Below are 20448 nucleotides of genomic sequence, written 5' to 3'. Positions count from 1 at the left end.
CTACAGGTTTTGACTAAGTAATGAACATAAAACTATGGGAGGAGGGGTGCATAGACTTGCATTACATTGCCCTTACTGTATGATATAGAAAATGTACTGGAAAAAGTAACAATGCTACTGCCCATGTCAAAACTCATAACTGTGTCTTATGCTGCTCACCAGATAGTGATATTGAAGTGTGCAGGGCTTACAGAAAATGATGCTACACTTTGAGAAATGGCCTAAAATAGGATTGTAATTTTTGGTGACATACTTAAATATTGACATAATGCTAATAACAACTAATCAAGTTAATTTTCTCAATATGATAAGATCACATGACCTGTACTGTATTAATGGTAACTCAACAAGACAAATTGCTGCCTTGATAATGTGATTACTGATGCTGAGATGAATCAGTCTCAGTTAGGATTTTTCAAAACACATTTTGTATTAGACTGTGGCGACTATCGACCAAGTCATGGTTAATATCTTTGTTTTTGGCAAGCTCTTTGCCCCAGTCTGTGGTCGCGCGCGAAAGTGTACGGACGTGTACCGAGAATTCAGAATGTAAACAACTGTATATGTGTGCTTACGAGAAATAAAAATAGTGTTTATTACATGTGGTGTAGCGTGCATCATTGGATTCGGCAACCCTACAACACAACCCATACTGGTGACCCCGAATTTTGTTCGCGAGTGCTACAACGAAATCTTATACCGTCGAACAGTACACAATGGAGCGCTTGCCGCCTGCTACACCGACCACGTGCCAACTAAGTGTTCCAACGGACGCTTCGGCATGGTTTTACAATTATCCACCGGGCGTCCGCAATAGCTCTACGCAGTTTCCGAACACATCAATTAGCTGTACTCAACAGGACAGTGTTTATACAATTCCACAGCCACGTGTTCCGAGTGCTCAACAGCCGACACAATGTGCTCAAACCCCAGTGACTATGTTTAAAGGTTTCCCAAGTGCAAGTGTGAATTTTCCACCCGAATCAGTGACTGTACAAATCGAGCCGGACGCTCAAGACAGGAGAGTTCATATTTCTGCCGGAACTCCGGATTTTGCACCAACCCCCCCTACACCACCAGCGTCCGCTTTACGAGTGTTTCCGACGGCACACGCCGTTCCTGCCGCGTGTGTTCCACAAACATTAGGTGATTTTAACTATTTTAATGCACCTGTAGGGGAGGGGCCCGGAAACTGTATTCCGTCGTTCGCCGCACATCGGTCGACTACGGTCGATTCTACCACGCCGGTCCATTCTACACCCGTCGGCGTTACTCCGTCGACCGCTTGATTCGTTGATTTCTCGACCGAGGTCGAGCCAGCCGCGCCTACCGTGCTGCGTGCCACTGACAGTGGCGGAAGCTGGTGCACCGCTACTGCACCCGAGACAATTACGTTGCAGAACTATGGACAGGGAGAGACAGTTTCTGATAAACATTTATGTCAAGACTTTCCCACCCGTTGGCCGAAGCTACCACCCCTTCGCAAGGATCACCCACACACATGGTTTACCTTGGTCGACCACGTCCTGCAGCTACACGGCGTCACCGACGACAATTCGAAGTTCCTATGCTTACTGTGTCACCTCCATGACGAACTGGATCTGATCTGCGACATTGTGGCTTCGCCCCCCGCTACGGACAAATATGCGTTCGCCCGACGCACCATCCTCGAGCGACTATCCACATCGACAGAGGAAGCTATCCGCCTCATCAGTCAGGAATCGCTGGGATCCAGGTCCCCGTCGCAACTCTGGCGTCATCTCCGCGCTATGATTGACACGCATCACATGCCGGACATTACACTTTGGACCATCTGGTTGCTGAAACTTCCCCCGCAAGTTCAACTTCACCTTCTACATGTAACTTCGGCCCCACTAGATGCCAAACTGAAGATCGCAGACCAGGTTTACAACATTCTGCCCCCCCCCCCCCCCCGCATGCCCCCCCAGGGTGCCCTCAGGCCTCAGGGGTTGGCACACCTGCGCGGCAGTTCCCATCCTGCAGTACAGAGTGCGCACGACTCGCTCCACGCATGCGCGCGGAGCCAACGCCGCCTGGCAACCGCCGCAGTAACTCCTCTCCTACCAGCACTACTGCAGCGTCGCCATCGGAGGGAACTACAAACAAGTCCCCCTCCACTGCCGCTTCGACCTCAACCAGCACGACGGGCGATGCCACGCGCCGCCCCGCTTGGTGTTATTTCCACTCCCGCTTTGGCGACGCGGCTAAGAACTGTCGTTCTCCATGCGCGTTCCCAAACTAATAACGCCACCCAATTCAGGCGCTACGGGCCGTGTTGAACCGCACAGACGCCTATCACTAAATACTTCTTCTCCTCACGCGCCAGGACGCTTGTACGTGAAAGATGCAGTGTCTTGCCTTTCATTTCTAGCCGACACGGGGGCCGAGGTTAGTGTGATGCCTTTGTCCGCAGGTATTAAATTCGAGCTTCAGCCTTGCCCCCCGCTTCGAGCCGCCAATAATTCCCTGATCCGCTCTCATGGAATAACGAATTTAAGCCTTAAACTGCAGGACATTAATACGCCCTTACAGTGGACTTTCGTTATCGCGGATGTGGATGAACCCGTGCTTGGGGTAGATTTTCTCTTAGCCCACGCACTGTCTCCCGACCTACAACGAGGTACACTAACCTTTAACTCGGGAGACCGTACCACCGGTTCAGATATCTTACCCCTCTCATCCGAAAGCGCCATTCTGCTGTGTGAGCTAGCGGAAACTGCTGTTGCAGTGCTTTCTCTTAGATCACACAACGACGAACTTCGGGACAGCAATGGGGCCCTCCGCTTACGCATCGCCGCAGTGCAAGCCAAGCTCACGGACGCGCGTAAGCAGACCGCCCAGCTGTCGCACACGGCCACGCCCCCAACCCCCGCACCACTCCCTCGCACCTGCAGCCGACGCCGCGTGACGTTTCTACTGCCGGACGGAAGCTGTACCCGTGACGCTACCAGGTACCCCACCGAGCTCTTCAACAAGGACTACCAGTGGATCACCGCCACTGCTGCTGAACTGCCGGCCTTGGACACACACACGTGTGCATTACAGGTTAGTCACAGTGCAACGGGTGCTGGTCCAGCATCCCCATCGGTGTTCGCGATCAATAACGGTACTGTCCACAGAATAAATACCACAGAAGGCCCACCGGTACGTGCAAAGGCTAGGCGTTTAAATCCGGAAAAACTTAAACACGCCAAAGCTATTGTTCAGGAACTTTTAGATAATAAGACTATCCGCCCTTCTTCTAGTTGTTGGTCGTCACCCATTCATTTGGTGCCTAAGAAAGATGACACTTTCCGCCTCTGCGGTGACTATCGGGCGCTTAACGCCAGAACAATTTTAGATAATTATCCCGTCCCAAATATTCAAGACTTTGCTTCCCAGCTGCATGGGGCACAAATTTTCAGTGTAGTCGATTGTCATAAGGCGTACCACCAACTGCCAGTGGCACCTGAGGACGTTGAAAAGACCGCTATCATCACCCCGTTCGGGTTGTTCGAGTATTTGTTTATGCCATTCGACCTTAAAAATGCTGCACAGACGTGGCAACGGTTCATCGACTCGCTGGTTGGAAAACTGGACTTTGCATATGCGTACCTGGATGACTTGTTAATTTTTTCTTCCTCCCTCGAGGAACATGAACAACATTTAAATACAGTGCTCCAACTATTAAAAGCAAACGGTATCGCAGTGAACAATACTAAGTCACAACTCCGCCGCACCAGTGTCACTTTTCTGGGCCACAGAGTTTCGGGCGACGGCATCCGCCCCCTAACTGAACGGGTGGAGGCCATTAGTACGGTGCCTTTGCCCAAAGATTTTCAGAGCCTCCGCCGCTTCCTTGGAACGGTAAATTACTACCGTAAACATATTCCCCGCGCCGCCGACATACAAGCCCCACTGACGGATGCCCTCGCAGGAAAATACACATCAGGGTCTCGGGCGGTCACGTGGACTCCAGATATGCGTCGCGCATTTGATAATCTAAAGTCAGCCTTACAGACAGCTGTTACGCTTGCTCACCCCATTCCTGATGCTCCCATCTCGCTTACTACAGACGCAAGTGATACAGCAGTGGGGGCAGTACTTCAGCAATCCGTGGGTTCTGTTGTACAGCCGCTCAGATTTTTCTCCCACAAACTGACCGCTTCCCAACGTAAATGGTCGACCTTCGACCGGGAACTGTTTGCTATTTACGCTGCTATCAAATATTTCCAAGACGATATCGAAGGTCGTCATCTCGTGGTATTTACCGACCACGAGCCATTGGTTTACGCTTTCCGCAACCCAGGTAAGGACTCATCCCCGAGACGTTTTAGGCATATGGACCTTATATGTCAGTTTATGAATGACATACGTTACGTCAGAGGCGCAGACAATGTCGTCGCTGATTTTCTGTCTCGGGTGTCGGTTTTATCTTCACAACTGGACCTCAGTGAGCTCCCTAAATTGCAGACAGAGGATACTGAACTCGCAGCATTGCGTTCCGATATCAAAACAGGACTCAAACTAGAGTTACGGACACTTCCTGGGTTTTCATCACCCATCTGGTGCGACATTTCAACAGGACGCATACGCCCGGTGATTCCTGCACCTCTCCGCCGGGATATATTTAATAGTATCCACGACTTGGCACACCCTGGCATTCGCGCCTCTGCACGTCTGGTATCTGAACATTTTGTTTGGCCCGGGGTGATAAAACAGTTTCGCAGTTGGGCACGAGCATGTGTGGCTTGTCAGTGCGCAAAAGTAGGACGTCATGCACAGCCCCCCATGGGTACGTTCGATGTGGCAAAAAGAAGATTCCAGCACATACACATCGATATCGTCGGGCCCTTACCCCCCTCAGCTTCCCTGATGTGCCACGGAGGTGAGTGGGCCGATGCCTTACCATGGGTAATGTTAGGCGTTCAGGCCGCGTACAAAGAGGACCTTGGCGCATCTCTGGCAGAGGTACTGTATGGAGAACCCCTCACACTCCCAGCAGAGTTAGTCGAGCCTTCACTTCCTCCAGATCAAATCTGCGACTCGACATTCGTCGGGCAGGTCAAGGAGCTAATTGCTAACATCCGTGTGCCGCCTCCTCTACCACACACGCCCCCTCCCGTATTTCTGCATAAGGACTTGGCGTCGTGCACTCACGTCATGGTGCGTGACGACACCATCCGACCGGCACTCAGACCTCCATATACGGGCCCGCACAGAGTCATATCACGGCGTACCAACACGTTCGAAGTGCTCATTAACAGCACGCCTCAAACGGTATCCGTCTGCCGCCTCAAACCTGCATGGACTCTGGGAGAACTGCCCGATACCCCTCCCAGTCAGACCCCATCCCCTGCTGCACCCACCTCGCATGAGGCATCTACCGACAGTCCATGGATGAGCGACGCCCATTCCCACACGTGTGACGTTCCCCACTCCCAGTCGTGTGACAGTGCTACAGGTGCGTGTGACATTCCTAGGCAGAGTGATGCGTGTGATGACTTACCCTCCTACAGGCAGCCCCTCGCCTCTCCCCTGTTAGGATTCAGTGATGTATCAGGGACCAGCCTCAGAGCGTGTGATGTCACCGATGACGACTCGTGTGGAGATTCTGTCAACCCGTATCAGGAAGTGGTAGTGAATGTCAACACAGATCTTATTTGCAGCTCTAATGTGTTTTTTGTTATGCAGCCGGGTAATGTGTACATCTTCTACGAACAAGCCAGCTTCCCCAGTGACAACTTAACTCACATTCATCTCCTCCAGTCTGTCCCCTTGCCTGTTGGTACTGACCCATCAACGGTCAAAGTCCTACGTACCACCACAGGCATTCAGATCCGCTATCCTGGCCCCTCACAACCCACCATCCCCTCCCCAGATCCCTCAACTGCTGTACGAGGATTCACCCGGTCAGGCAGGACCATCCGCCCCCCTCGCTGGCTCGAAGACTTCAATTACTAATGTAATGTAATGTAAGGTATGGTTTCTGATTAAACACCCTCTCCCTCCCCTCTGGGTGTTCCCTTTACATGTATGCCCCAATATTTATGCTTGTGCTCCACACTCTAGGGGGGGGGCTAATGTTGCGACTATCGACCAAGTCGCGGTTAATATCTTTGTTTTTGGCAAGCTCTTTGCCCCAGTCTGTGGTCACGCGCGAAAGTGTACGGACGTGTACCGAGAATTCAGAATGTAAACAACTGTATATGTGTGCTTACGAGAAATAAAAATAGTGTTTATTACATGTGGTGTAGTGTGCATCATTGGATTCAGCAACCCTACAACACTACCCATAAGACCATAAAGATATCATTTTAAAATTAAAAATAAAAGGCCCGTATCTGCAGACTGCAATTAAAGATGACATACTGGAATGGCATTCTGCTTGAAAGTACTCATATTGAAAATGCATATACGTTATTCATCAGTGTGCTATTAGATACATTCAAAACTTTTTGCCCTAAAGTAGTGAGAAAAAAATAAGGGAACTACCAGGATACATGGCCTCACATCTGTGGATAATTAGTTCACATGTGATCTAGAAAGGCTTAGAACACTCTTAATGATTTCCTATGACAAATCAAAGAATAAAAAAGCAGAAAGAGTAAAGTAAATAAGGCTAAAGAACAAACACAATGCAGAAGTCATATTAAACAAGTGCAAGGCAAATGATGATGATGTTAACATGTCACAAAATAAATGCAGAGCTGGTTGCAGGATGGACTGTTGTCAAGACTCATCTGGGTAGAATTACAGATATCAGCAAAAATAATTCACACCAAATGATTTTGAAACATTCTTCATTAATGCTGGGTAGAGCTGAAAAATTACAGTAGGCTGCCATACTCTATCACAGGTAAGCATCGACTACAATAGTTTTCCTAATAGCTTTCGGCAGTTAAGACTACCTGTACACTAGATGTGTAGCATACATATTGGGTGTTACGTGTTGATTGTTTTGTTTACATATGTGACCAGTATCTTATTAGTTTGCCTTAGAAACCAGAAGCTGTGATCTGCCTTGAAACTGAGTGAGGATACAGAAGGGCCACATAACCTATGTGACATTTTTGTTGCACATAGGTACCTTCCTTACTTAAACATAAACAGTATTTAAAGCAAAATGGGAAATTTTCAATGTTTATTCAAAAATTGTTGATTTGTAATGTGAATCAGAGGAATGTTGTAGAAAAAATAATTCAAAAATACAGATATTACTAGAAAACACAATTTCCTAAAAAAGAAGGTAAAATTAAAAAATATGCAGAACAAGAACATATTAAACATCACCTTAATACTTTATTGAAGTTATATAAAACATGTTACTGTGATTCATAAATAGCTTTCACATTATTTATTTATTTATTTGTATGGCTCACGGGCAGTAGCTTTCACACTTATCAATAATAACACAAAGCTCTTGCCTTTGATCATGATGGAGATTGTTCTACAGAGTACAAAATAACAATAATAGTTGAATACAATTTTTATTTGCATAACTCCAGTGTGCTGAGTATAGTGAGACAACAACTCATTTTTAGATTGTGATGCAAAATGGGGCAGCCAGAGTTGCAACTAAAATGGCCATTTACCTAGTTGGGTTTTGGGCTATGCCCTTTCCCAAACTAGCCATTGTTTGCCAAGTAAAATGTCCATCAAAAAGTGAACAAAGTGCATACATATGTTTATGGGCCTGACTAACACTCATTAATGAAGTACTATGTTGCAGAATTGCAATGAAGTGACTGTCCAAGTGTTTACTGGGAAGAGCCACATCAAATGTGGCCAAAATGTTGACACTGACGAAGACAATGAATGAAATATTCCACATCGTGAAAATGATGTATGGGTGGTGAGTTTGCAAAATGAAAATAATAAATATGTTAAGAAAGTAAGACACCAACTGAATGATTGGATTAGATTCAGCGTTGCTGCAGTGGTTAGAAAGGAAACAAAACATAGAACAGAAACAAAACACATGGCCATATGAGACAGACTGTGTCAACAGAATACCTCAGAAAGCGTGGACACAAATACACTACTGGCCATTAAAATTTCTACACCAAGAAGAAATGCAGATGATAAACGGGTATTCTTTGGACAAATATATTATACTAGAACTGACATATGATTACATTTTCACGCAATTTGAGTGCATAGATCCTGAGAAATCAGTACCCAGAACAACCACCTCTGGCCGTAATAACGGACTTGATACGCCTGGGCATTGAGGCAAACAGAGCTTGGATGGCGTGTACAGGTACAGCTGCCCATGCAGCTTCAACACGATACCACAGTTCATCAAGAGTAGTGACTGGCGTATTGTGACGAGCCAGTTGCTCGGCCACGATTGACCAGACGTTTTCAATTGGTGAGAGATCTGGAGAATGTGGTGGCCAGGGCACAAGTCGAACATTTTCTGTATCCAGAAAGGCCCGTACAGGACCTGCAACATGCGGTTGTGCATTATCCTGCTGAAATGTAGGGTTTTGCAGGCACCGAATGAAGGGTAGAGCCACAGCTTATAACACATCTGAAATGTAACATCCACTGTTCAAACAAGAGGTGACCAAGACGTGTAACCAATGGCACCCCATACCATCATGCCGGGTGATACGCCAGTATGGCAATGATGAATACACGCTTCCAATGTATGTTCACTGCCATGTCGCCAAACACGGATGCAACCATCATGATGCTGTAAACAGAACATGGATTCATTCGAAGACACGACGTTTTGCCATTCATGCACCCAGGTTTGTCGTTGAGTACATTATCGCAGGCGCTCCTGTCTGTGATGCAGTGTCAAGGGTAACCACAGCCATGGTCTCCGAGCTGATAGTCCCTGCTGCTGCAAACATCGTCGAACTGTTCATGCAGATGGTTGTTGTCTTGCAAACGTCCCCATCTGCTGACTCAGGGATCGAGATGTGGCTGAATGATCCGTTACAGCCATGCGGATAAGACGCATGTCATCTTGACTGCTAGTGACATGAGGCCATTGAGATCCAGTACGACATTCTGTACTACCCTCCTGAACCCACCGATTCCATATTCTGCTAACAGTCATTGGATCTCGACCAACGTGAGCAGCATAGTCGCAAAACGATAAATCGCAATCGCGATAGGTTACAATCTGACCTTTATCAAAGTCGGAAGCGTAATGGTACACATTTCTCCTCCTTACACGAGGCATCACAACAACGTTTCACCAGGTAATGCTGGTCAACTGATGTTTGTATATGAGAAATCGGTTGGAAAATTTCCTCATGCCAGCACATTTTAGGTGTCGCCACAGGCGCCAACCTTGTGTGAATGCTCTGAAAAGCTAATCATTTGCATATCACAGCATCTTCTTCCTGTCAGTTAAATTTTGCGTCTGTAGCACGTCATCTTCGTGGTGTAGTAATTTTAATGGCCAGTAGTGCACTCCGGGTCGAGTCATTCCTGATGTGGAAAGGGTCCTTCCGGATGCCATGAAGAGCGCAGGGTGCAGCCAGCTGCAGGTGGTGGCACATGTCGGAACTAATGACGTGTGTCGCTTTGGATCTGAGGAAATTCTCTCTGGATTCTAGCGGCTATCTGATTTGGTGAAGGCTGCCGGTCTTGCTTACGAGATGAAGGCAGAGCTCACCATCTGCAGCATCGTTGACAGAACCGACTGCGGACCTTCGGTGCAGAGCCGGGTGGAGGGTCTGAATCAGAGGCTCAGACGGTTTTGCGACCGTGTTGGCTGCAGATTCCCTGACTTGCTCCATAGGGTGGTGGGGTTTCGGGTTCCGATGAATAGGTCAGAAGTTCACTACACTCAGCTGGCGGCTACACGGGTAGCGGAGGCTATGTGGCGTGGACTGGACGGTTTTTTAGGTTAGAAGGCCTCGGGAAAGTACAGGGTGGGCTGCAATCTCAAAGGGTGCATGGCAAATACAGGACGTGCTTGGATCAAGGAACAGTCGGAATTGTAGTTGTAAATTGTTGTAGTTGTGCTGGGAAAGTCCCTGAGCTTCAAGCGCTAATAGAAAGCACAGAAGCTGAAATCTTTAAAGGTACAGAAAGCTGGCTAAAGCCTGAAATAAGTTCTGCAGAAATTTTTACGAAGTCTCAGACGGTATTCTGGAAAGATAGATTAGGCTGAATTGGTGGTGGAGTGTTAGTGTCTGTCAGTAGTGGTTTATCTTGTAGTGAAGTTCGTGGGAATTGGTATGGGTGGAGGTTATACTTAACAGCCGAACTAAGTTAATAATTGGCTGCTTCTACCGATCCCCAGACTCCGATAATTTAGTTGTTGAACAGTTCAGAGAAAATTTGAGTCTCGTAACAAGTAAATACCCCACTCACACGGTTACTGTTGGTGGGGACTTCAACCTTCCCTCGATATGTTGGCAAAAATACTTGTTCAAACCCGGTGGTAGGCAGAAAACATCTTCCGAGATTGTCCTAAATGCTTTCTCCGAAAATTATTTCGAGCAGTTAGTCCACGAACCCACGCGAATTGTAAATGGTTGCGAAAACACACTTGACCTCTTAGCCACAAATAATACAGAGCTAATAGAGAGCGTCATGACTGATACAGGGATTGTAGCTAGGCTCAATACCGTTTCTTCCAAATCCACCAGAAACAAACGCAAAATAATTTCATTTAAAAAAAACGGATAAAGTGTCACTAGAAGCCCTCCCAAGAGACAATCTCCATTTCTTCCGAACTGACTATGCAAATGTAGACGAGATGTGGCTCAAATTCAAAGATATAGTAGCAACAGCATTTGAGAGATTCATACCTCATAAACTGGTAAGTGATGGAATTGATCCCTTATGGTACACAAAACAGGTCCGAACGCTGTTGCAGAGGCAACGGAAAAAGCATGCGAAGTTCAGAAGAACGCGAAAGCCCGAAGATTGGCTAAAATTTACGGACTTCAGTGTGAGATGCCTTTAATAGGTTCCACAACGAAACATTGTCTCGAAATTTGGTAGAAAATCCGAAGAAATTCTGGTCGTATGTAAAGTACACAAGCGGCAAGACGCAGTCAATACCTTTGCTGCGCAGTGCCGATGGTGCTGTAACCGATGACTGTGCCGCTGAAGCGGAGTTATTCAACGCAGTTTTCCGAAATTCCTTCACCAGGGAAGACGAATGGAATATTCCATAATTTGAAACACGAACAGCTGGTAGCATGAGTTTCTTAGAAGTAGATACCTTAGGGGTTGTGAAGCAACTCAAATCGCTTGATACGGGCAAGTCTTCAGGTCCAGATTGTATACCGATTAGGTTCCTTTCAGATTACGCTGATACAATAGCTCCCTACTCAGCAATCATATACAACCGCTCGCTCACCGATAGATCTGTACCTACAGATTGGAAAATTGCGCAGGTCGCACCAGTGTTTAAGAAGGGTAATAGGAGTAAATCCATCGAACTACAGACCTATATCATTGACGTCGGTTTGCAGTAGGGTTTTGGAGCATATACTGTATTCAAACATTATGAATCACCTCGAAGGGAACGATCTATTGATATGTAATCAGCATAGTTTCAGAAAACATCATTATTGTGCAACGCAGCTAGCGCTTTATTCGCACGAAGTAATGGCCGCTATCGACAGGGGATCTCAGGTTGATTCCGTATTTCTAGATTTCCGGAAAGCTTTTGACAGCGTTCCTCACAAGCGACTTCTAATCAAGCTACGGGCCTATGGGGTATCGTCTCAGTTGTGCGACTGGATTCGTGATTTCCTGTCAGGAAGGTCGCAGTTCGTAGTAATAGACGGCAAATCAGCGAGTAAAACTGAAGTTATATCAGGTGTTCCCCTGGGAAGCGTCCTGGGACCTCTGCTGTTCCTGATCTATATAAATGACCTGGGTGACAATCTGAGCAGTTCTCTTAGGTTGTTCGCAGATGATGCTGTAATTTACCGTCTAGTAAGGTCATCCGAAGACCAGTATCAGTTGCAAAGCGATTTAGAAAAGATTGCTGTATAGTGTGGCTAAATAACGCTAAATAACGAAAAGTGTGAGATGATCCACATGAATTCCAAAAGAAATCAGTTGGAATTCGATTACTCGATAAATAGTACAATTCTCAAGGCTGTCAATTCAACTAAGTACCTGGGTGTTAAAATTACGAAAAACTTCAGTTGGAAAGACCACATAGATAATATTGTGAGGAAGGCGAGCCGAAGGTTGCGTTTCATTGGCAGGACACTTAGAAGATGCAACAAGTCCACTAAAGAGACAGCTTACACTACACTCGCTCATCCTCTGTTAGAATATTGCTGTGCGGTGTGGGGTCCTTACCAGGTGGGATTGACGGAGGACATCGAAAGGATGCAAAAAAGGGCACTAGTAGGGGAGAGAGTGTGGCAGATATAATATGCGAGTTGGGATGGAAGTCATTAAAGCAAAGACGTTTTTCGTCGCGGCGAGATCTATTTACGAAATTTCAGTCACCAAATTTCTCTTCCGAATGCGAAAATATTTGGTTGAGCCCAACCTACATAGGTAGGAATGATCATCAAAATAAAATAAGAGAAATCAGAGCTCAAACAGAAAGGTTTAGGTGTTCATTTTTCCCGCGCGGTTTTCGGGAGTGGAATGGTAGAGAGATAGTATGATTGTGGTTCGATGAACCCTCTGCCAAGCACTTAAATGTGAATTGCAGAGTAATCATGTAGATGTAGATGTAGTGTACTTCCAGGAAGGCAGAAAGGAGTTGTAACCTACAGAGGACTGGAATGCAGATATTGCACAGGCTATCCAGAAAAGGCAGCTGTCAGAAGATACTCGTAGAGACAAATAGTCGATGGGTCACAGTTGAAAGCCCAGTGATGCTGTAAAGTGAACACTGCTGTATATAAAGGATGATTCAACTAAGCTGTTCACCTCACATATTTCCTTAACTATGTAATACACAGTAATCCTGTGTACGCTCAAATTTACTGTTAAAAAAATCCTTACTAAGCACAAAGAGTCTCTTTTAACTATATTACTTACAGAAAAATACACATCAACTAGTTCTTTCAAATGGAACTACACATATTTCTGCTGATAGAGTCATATTTGTAAAAGAGATGACTTCAACAGCATTTCACTTTTCAAAATCCAGTTAACGGTTTTGGAGAAATTACAGTATTTACTACTTAGGATTTATTTGTTTCGAACAGGAATGCAATTCTGTCTTATGTGGAAGCGCACAATTTCTCATCCTAATAAGAAAATACAACACATTCTGTAAGGTAGAAACTAGTGTTGCATCCTGACGTTGTTGTTGTTGTTGTTGTTGTTGTTGTGGTGGTGGTCTTCAGTTCAAAAACTGGTTTGATGCCACTCTCCATGTTATTATTTTTTGAGTTATTATCTTTTGTGGGTTTCATCATCTCCGAAGAAGTACTGCAACTTACATATTTTTGAACCTGCTTACTGTATTCATCTTTTGGTCTCTCTCTATGATTTTTACCACCCACATTTCCCTCCAATACTAAGGTGGTGGCCCTTTGATGTCTCAGAATGTGTCCTATCAACTGATCCCTTCTTTTGGTCAAGTTGTACCACAAATTCCTTGTCACCCCAATTCTATTCAGTACTTCCTCATTAGTAAAGTGATCTATCCATCTAATCTTCAGCATTCTTCTGTAGCACCACATTTTGAAAGAGACTATTCTCTTTTTATGTAAACCGTTTCTCGTCCATGTTTGTCTTTCATACATGGCTACACTCCAGACAAATACCTTCCGAAAAGACTATCTATCACTTAAATTTATACCTATTGAATGTTAACAAATTTCTCTTCTCCCATTATAAAAGTGGCGCAGAGGATATGTAATTACCATTCATCTGTATCATTCACGTGTGTCAAGTGGAAATGAAATATCTTTTGCAAACCAAGAGAAACTAGATACGCTACTTCCTTATGGAGAACACAGAAGGAATTTAAAAAGAACAGCCAGTTGTATGCACAAAGGTATCTCAACAGGTAGTGTCTGACAAGAATAACATTTCAGTAAACGTACAAAAAATTGTTATTGGGAAGGCACTGGAATTCCACAGAAGATAAGGAGTGAGTCTGCAATAACTGAAATGAAGAGATGTTCGAGCAGCTTTTAGTTTCAGCGAAACTGTGAGTGCCTCTTAGAATAAATAAGACTAGCATTTTTTGCGTCTATTCATATCGATGTCACTTTGCCACCAGATTAATCAGCGGTATTGCAGAAGATGCATGGAATTATGAAGTCTGTGTGCAAATTCCAATGATCCAAGATAATTGAAAACTTCATGTTGCTGCAGCATGTACAGTTATGTCAAAGGAATCTCTTCAGTCTGCGCAGAAGTCCTTACATTTCCAACACACAACAAGAAGCATTTTGTTTTATTGAACGATCCAACTTGCACACTGCAGCAGATGCTAGCATTTCCTATCCTCAATGAGATAATGAAATTTTAAGAATGGGTTTGTGAGCACATTTTTTTACGATTTCCTTTTTGTTGCAGATGTAATTTTGCAATGTACGCATATATCTTGACATTAAACTCATGACACAAAGTTATTATTTAACAATCTTTTTACCTCAATTCTGTGTTTTACAAATCCATTCAGTTCTTGATGCGCAATTTTTTTTGAGTCTCTGTATATATACATTCCTTACCTTCACAGCCTAATGCAACTTGAGTACTTGGCACTACAGCATCAAGCAGGAGACTTGGTGACTCTCCATTTAGGTCCAAACTAGCCAGGCATCCTTGGAAGCCTTGTTTTGATGTTACTTGCTTTGGAAGACTCGCATACATATCCTTTCGGACACCACCTGTGAAAAAGTTTCTATTCTATAATATGTAATCTAGAACATACTACGATTTTTTTTTTAAATCTATATGGAGGCTGTTGGTAAAGTATTTCTATGGTTAATGATCAGATCTTAATTACATTTTATTTTAGTCTCACATATTATAATTTATATTTATTATCTAATGCAATTTCAGTAATTTTTTTTTATCCTGGTGTGCCTTCAAGTACTGTTTCTCAATGTCTTGCTCTATAAATAATGGTGCATGTGATTGAAAAAGTTTGGGGAATTTATAACACAGAAGTGTAGGGGAGGTGGAGACACAAGGAGGAATTTTGGAGTGTAAGTAATATTTCATATGTGGAAATAAATACATTCTTAAGTTATCACCTTCAATAGCGATGTACATTAGACATTCTGAAAACTTGGGAGAAAGAGTCAGCTGAGCTATTCTTGTATAATATGTTATTGCATCCAATCTTTAACTGATAATAATGGAAGAAATTTTTGTCAGAGTCATCTATATTTTCTGTCTAAAGCCTTTTGGACGAAACCGTACCATTCAATTAAAAAAATAATAAAAAAGAGCTTCTTATTGTGTGTTGCAAAAGAAATACAATAAAATGTGCAGAGAAATGATGCCTAGCATGACACAATTATTAAAAGATTGAGTAGAAATGATGTGAAATTTTGAGTACGAGCCTAAGGATAAGTTGCCCTTGACCTAAAGTTCGGTTTGAACACCAAATCCAGCATGGCTATGTTGGAGGTGTATACCCTTACCTTCCTCCAGCCTTTGAACTGGCCTACTTCGCCAGCTGACATGGGAATCGACAATTTAATTGGACACTGAGGCTCAGAGCCATTTTCAGTTTTCGCAAATGTGAGTCATTGCACAAGCAGAAAGAAGCAATCTCAGGTCTGACTGAGAATAAAAACCTGAGACTTTGAATTTGTAATCTGACACTTAGCCACTGAGGCAAAGTAGACTGAAGGTGCTTTATTGGTAATATAAAGCACTGACACAAGTATGGAGGACTGAAGTACAAATATTTCACTGGGGGCCTGAGTGAGGATATGATACAGTTAGAGAACTGAAAGAATGACAGGAGTAACATAAACAGCATTGTACCCTCAGGCTCTTCTCCTGATCGATTTTTACCCAAAGAATGACAATATGGGAGGTGTAGGTCTGTCTTCATGTAAACACTATGCTTTTTTTATACCTCCAAACTAGTTACAGTGATAACTCATCTTCATCAATCATCAGTCATATTTACTTTGGTCTTTTCCTTGCACGTCACTACTCTGAAAAACTTTTGTACTTTGCTCACGTAGCACGTCGAGTATCGATGCCGATTTACAAGGTGACTGCTGTACCTCTGCATTAAAGTGCAGCTAGTCCCACTGTCGTGTTATGCTGTAACTGTCAGTCAAGCAAATCGAAGTTACGGGTGGACTTACCACTCCTGCGAATGTCACCGATAAACACCGTTTCACTAACAGCCACAACTGTCAGCAAAAGACAATCACTTATCTGTAAAATTCTGCATTCGTGTACGACCACTGTCAGAAGGTAGCAAATCTAAAGACTGCAGAATCAGATGCTGTCAACGAAACAGTACTGTGTAACTGACGATTATAACCGGATTTCGCCGGCTGGTGTGGTCGAGCGGTTCTAGGCGCTTCAGTCTGGAACCGTGTGACCGCTACTGTCACAGGTTCGAATCCTGCCTCGGGCATGGATGTGTGTGATGTCCTTAGGTTAGTAAGGTTTAAGTAGTTCTAAGTTCTAGGGGACTGACGACCGCAGATGTTAAGTCCCATAGTGCTCAGAGCCCTTTGAACCATTTTTTAACTGGATTCCGGTGAGACATAAATGAGGACTTATTTGATAAAAAACTAAACATTCGCTATGAACAATGTCAACACGTGCAGTACCTACAGAGTCGTATTTCCTGAAACAGAATTTCTCGTGCCGTCACGTGTTCTTTCTTTATTCGCGGCCTGAGTGCAAACACAGAGTTTTGATGAAGTGATCGTAGTGTGGCGGAACGAAGCAGTTCATGGCTGTGGTGTCACCGCCAGACACCACACTTGCTGGGTGGTAGCTTTAAATCGGCCGCGGTCCATTAGTACATGTCGGACCCGCGTGTCGCCACTTTCAGTGATAGCAGACTGAGCGCCACCACACGGCAGGTCTAGAGAGACGTACTAGCACTCGCCCCAGTTGTAAGGACGACGTAGCTAGCGATGCACACTGACGAAGCCTCGCTCATTTGCAGAGCAGATAGTTAGAATAGCCTTCAGCTAAGTCAATGGCTACGACCTAGCAAGGCGCCATTAGCAGTATATTGTCTGAAACTATAGAGTCTCACTTGTATCGTCAATAGCGATGTACCAAGGATGGATTAAAGTTAAGTATTCCAGCAGCTACGTACTTTTCTTTATAGCATTCATTACGTATCCTGTTACAGACCTATCTCTTGCCTGCGTGAGCTAAACGCGTGCCTTTCGGCTACTTCCGCGGCGTGGCTGTCTTGCTACGCCACAACAATGGCAATGGTCTAGATAATGTGGTCACTGTTGCTTTTCATAGTTTGCAGTACTGCAATGCAGAGTACACTTTCTCAGTGAAAAATGTGGCACCATGCTGATCATTTACATGGTCATTTTTCTTATCCTCTTACTTTTGGTGTTCCATCCCTCCGTTTTTCAATCAGTTTATTGAAAACAGACATTTGCACTTTGATGATAAATGACGGAAGGACTTGACTTCTGTTTTGGGAAATAGGAGTGTCAGTACTGCATGTATTAACACATATTGTGGTGCCCCTGCATAAGTACTTGAAATAGATTTTCCAGTACTGAACCGAGCATCAGCATTCCAGAGGTACAAGCAAATGATGTCATCTGTTGTTACATAGGCATTTCTTAAGGCCAAAGTTAACTATACGCACTTTTAATGTAGAGGGACTGTCATCTCCCAAACAAGAGCTTTTGTGTGGACTCTGCCAAACTAACTGCTGCGATGTTCAAGAAACCCACAGACATGATCAAATGTGTCGCCCCAAAATACCTGGAATGAGACTTGTTGCTGAAAGACCTCATAAACAATATGGAAGTGCCTTATTTGTATGTCCCGACCTCCACATTATGTCTACCTTCTATGGTATTGAAATACTCACAGTAGAACTTGATAACTGCATTGTATCTTCTATTTACAAACCACCTAATACAAAGTTCTCTTTTGTGACCCCTGAGAACTTCAACAAACACTAAACCAAGTTTGTAGCTGGAGACTTCAACAGCCACAGTACACTTTGAGGCTACTCACAAGATGATGATAACGAGGAAGAAGTGCTGAAATGGTCTGACACATTCCAACTAACTCTCATCCACGATGGTAAACTCCCCACATCTTTCAACAGTGGACATTGGAAATGTGTATATAATCCAGATCTAATATTCGCAAGTGAGCACATGGGACAACAGTTTGCCACCCTGTACCAATTCTCAACACCGCCCTGTGATGTGCCAAGTTACTGCAGTATCCCAACCGAGAACCATTCCATTCCGCAGAAGATACAACTTCCGTAAGGCCAACTGGGAGCTTTTTAGTACCAACCTGGATAAAATTGTAACTGATCTCCAGGCAACACCAGAAAACTATGATAAGTTTGTGGATGAAGTGAAGAAGGTATCATGGTCATCTATGCCACTGGGCTGTAGAACACAACACCACTACGGATTAACAACCCAGTCGGCAGCCCTAATGAATAAACACCTGCCGCTGTTTGAACAAGATCCATTCAATGAGCAAACCATCTTGGATGGTCAAGAAGTAATGTCTTCCATAGCAGAAAAGAAAAGAGAAACATGGACTAAACTTATGGAGGAAACAGATCTTTCAATTAGTAGCCAGAAGGTCTGGAAACTGCTGAGAAAACTAAATAACGATCCAACCAAACATGCCAATCATGCTAACATCACTCCAAATGAAATTGCTACACAGATTCTTGAGAATGCTAAACCATGACCTCCTATCAAAAAATCGGACTTCAAATTAGAATTTAGGGAACAATCTCAGAATAACAACGTGACTAGACCATTCAACCAACCTGGATCAATTAGAAGAAGCCACTCAATAATGCAAAAATGGCAAGACAGCAGGGTTAGACGGCATCTGTCTAGAGCAAATTAAACATTTTGGCACCGCAACTAAAGACTGGCTGTTAAACCTGTATAAGTACTGTCTGACTTTTTTCAAGTTCCCGAAATTACGGCACAAGGCACGCGTGATTGCGATACTAAAACCTGGAAAGTATCCAACGGATACGAAGAACTACAGGCCAATATCTCGCCTTTGCCATCCCTATAAGAACCTAGAGAGAATGATTCTTCACTGCTTAACTGCTGTAGTTGATTCACTTCTTATCTCGAAGTAAGCTGGCTTTAGACCAGGCAAGAATTGCACCTCACAAATCCTTTATCTTTCTCAGTTCATAGAAGATGGCTTTGAGCAGAGAAAGATAACAGGTGTAGCTTTTGTTGACCTTTCGGCGGCTTTAGACACCGTAAACCAGAGAGTGTTAGTGCACAAAATCTACAACCTGACTAACGACTACGCGCTGACAAGGATAATTGCAACACTCCTACAGAATCGACGTTTTCTCGTGGACTTCCAAGGAAAACACAGCCGATGAAGAACTCAAAAGAACGGTCCCCCTCAAGGACGTGTACTGTCACGTATTTTATTTAATGTGTTCACTAACGATCAAGCACAGCCTCAAGGATGCAAAACTTTCGTATATGCTGATGACCTTGCTCTTGCTGGCCAGGGCAGTCGGTTTGAAGATGTAGAGATAATGCTTACACACGGTCTGCAACAGCTTGGTACTTACTACGAAAAGAATCAACTAGCACCCTATTCTAAGAAAACGCGAGTGTGTTCATTGCATGTGGAAAATAAACAAGCTGACAGGAAACTTGAAATGTTCTGCAATGGAGTTGAACTAGAATATTGTTCCCACTCGAGGTATTTGGGTGTCACTCTCGACCCTACAGTAACCTACAAGGAACATTGTCTGAAGCTGAAGCAGAAAGTATCCTCGAGAAACTGCCTTCTTCGGAAACTGGCGGGATCGAACTGGGGTACACACATCCACAAACATTAAGAACAACACCTCTTGCCTTACGCTATTCTGCAGGAGAGTATGCTAGCCCAGTGTGGTACAATTCAGTACATGCAAAGCAGTTTGATGTAGCCTCAAATGACAGCTGTAGGATTGTTACAGGCTGCCTGAGGCCAACTCCCACGGACAAAGTTCAATGCCTCGCTGGGATTGCTCCGTGTGACATTAGAAGAGAGGTCGCCGCTGACATCGAGAGGCGTGAATCGAATACAGTGACCTCACATCCACTCTTTGGACATCGACCTGCCAAGCCGTGACTGAAGTCTAGGAAGTGTTTCCTAACAACTTCACAACCCCTAAAAGGATCAGCTGCGCCTACCCGACTCACCAAGTGGAAAGAAAGATGGCAACACCTGTCAAACTGGATGACACCACAAGAATCCCTGCCGCCCGGACACACGGAGAAGTGGGTCGTCCGGAAGTCCCCAAAAAGACTACGGACCGAAGTCGCGAGATCGAGGCACGATCTCCCC

General features: G+C 44.5%; 1 protein-coding gene across 1 annotated transcript in view; it reads right to left on the bottom strand.

Moving 5' to 3' along the window:
• LOC124794982 (neurexin-1-like) overlaps positions 1-20448 on the bottom strand; it is a 2052691-nt gene that overhangs the window by 171431 nt on the left and 1860812 nt on the right. Inside the window, exon 17 of the mRNA XM_047258725.1 lies at positions 14643-14801. Coding sequence (XP_047114681.1) covers positions 14643-14801 — 159 coding nt within the window. The remainder of the gene's footprint in view (positions 1-14642; positions 14802-20448) is intronic.

This window comes from Schistocerca piceifrons, chromosome 4, assembly GCF_021461385.2.
Source record: "Schistocerca piceifrons isolate TAMUIC-IGC-003096 chromosome 4, iqSchPice1.1, whole genome shotgun sequence".
NCBI lineage: Eukaryota > Metazoa > Arthropoda > Insecta > Orthoptera > Acrididae > Schistocerca > Schistocerca piceifrons.
The sequence above is the reverse complement of the archived record's forward strand: the minus strand, read 5'-3'. Positions and strand labels throughout refer to the sequence as shown.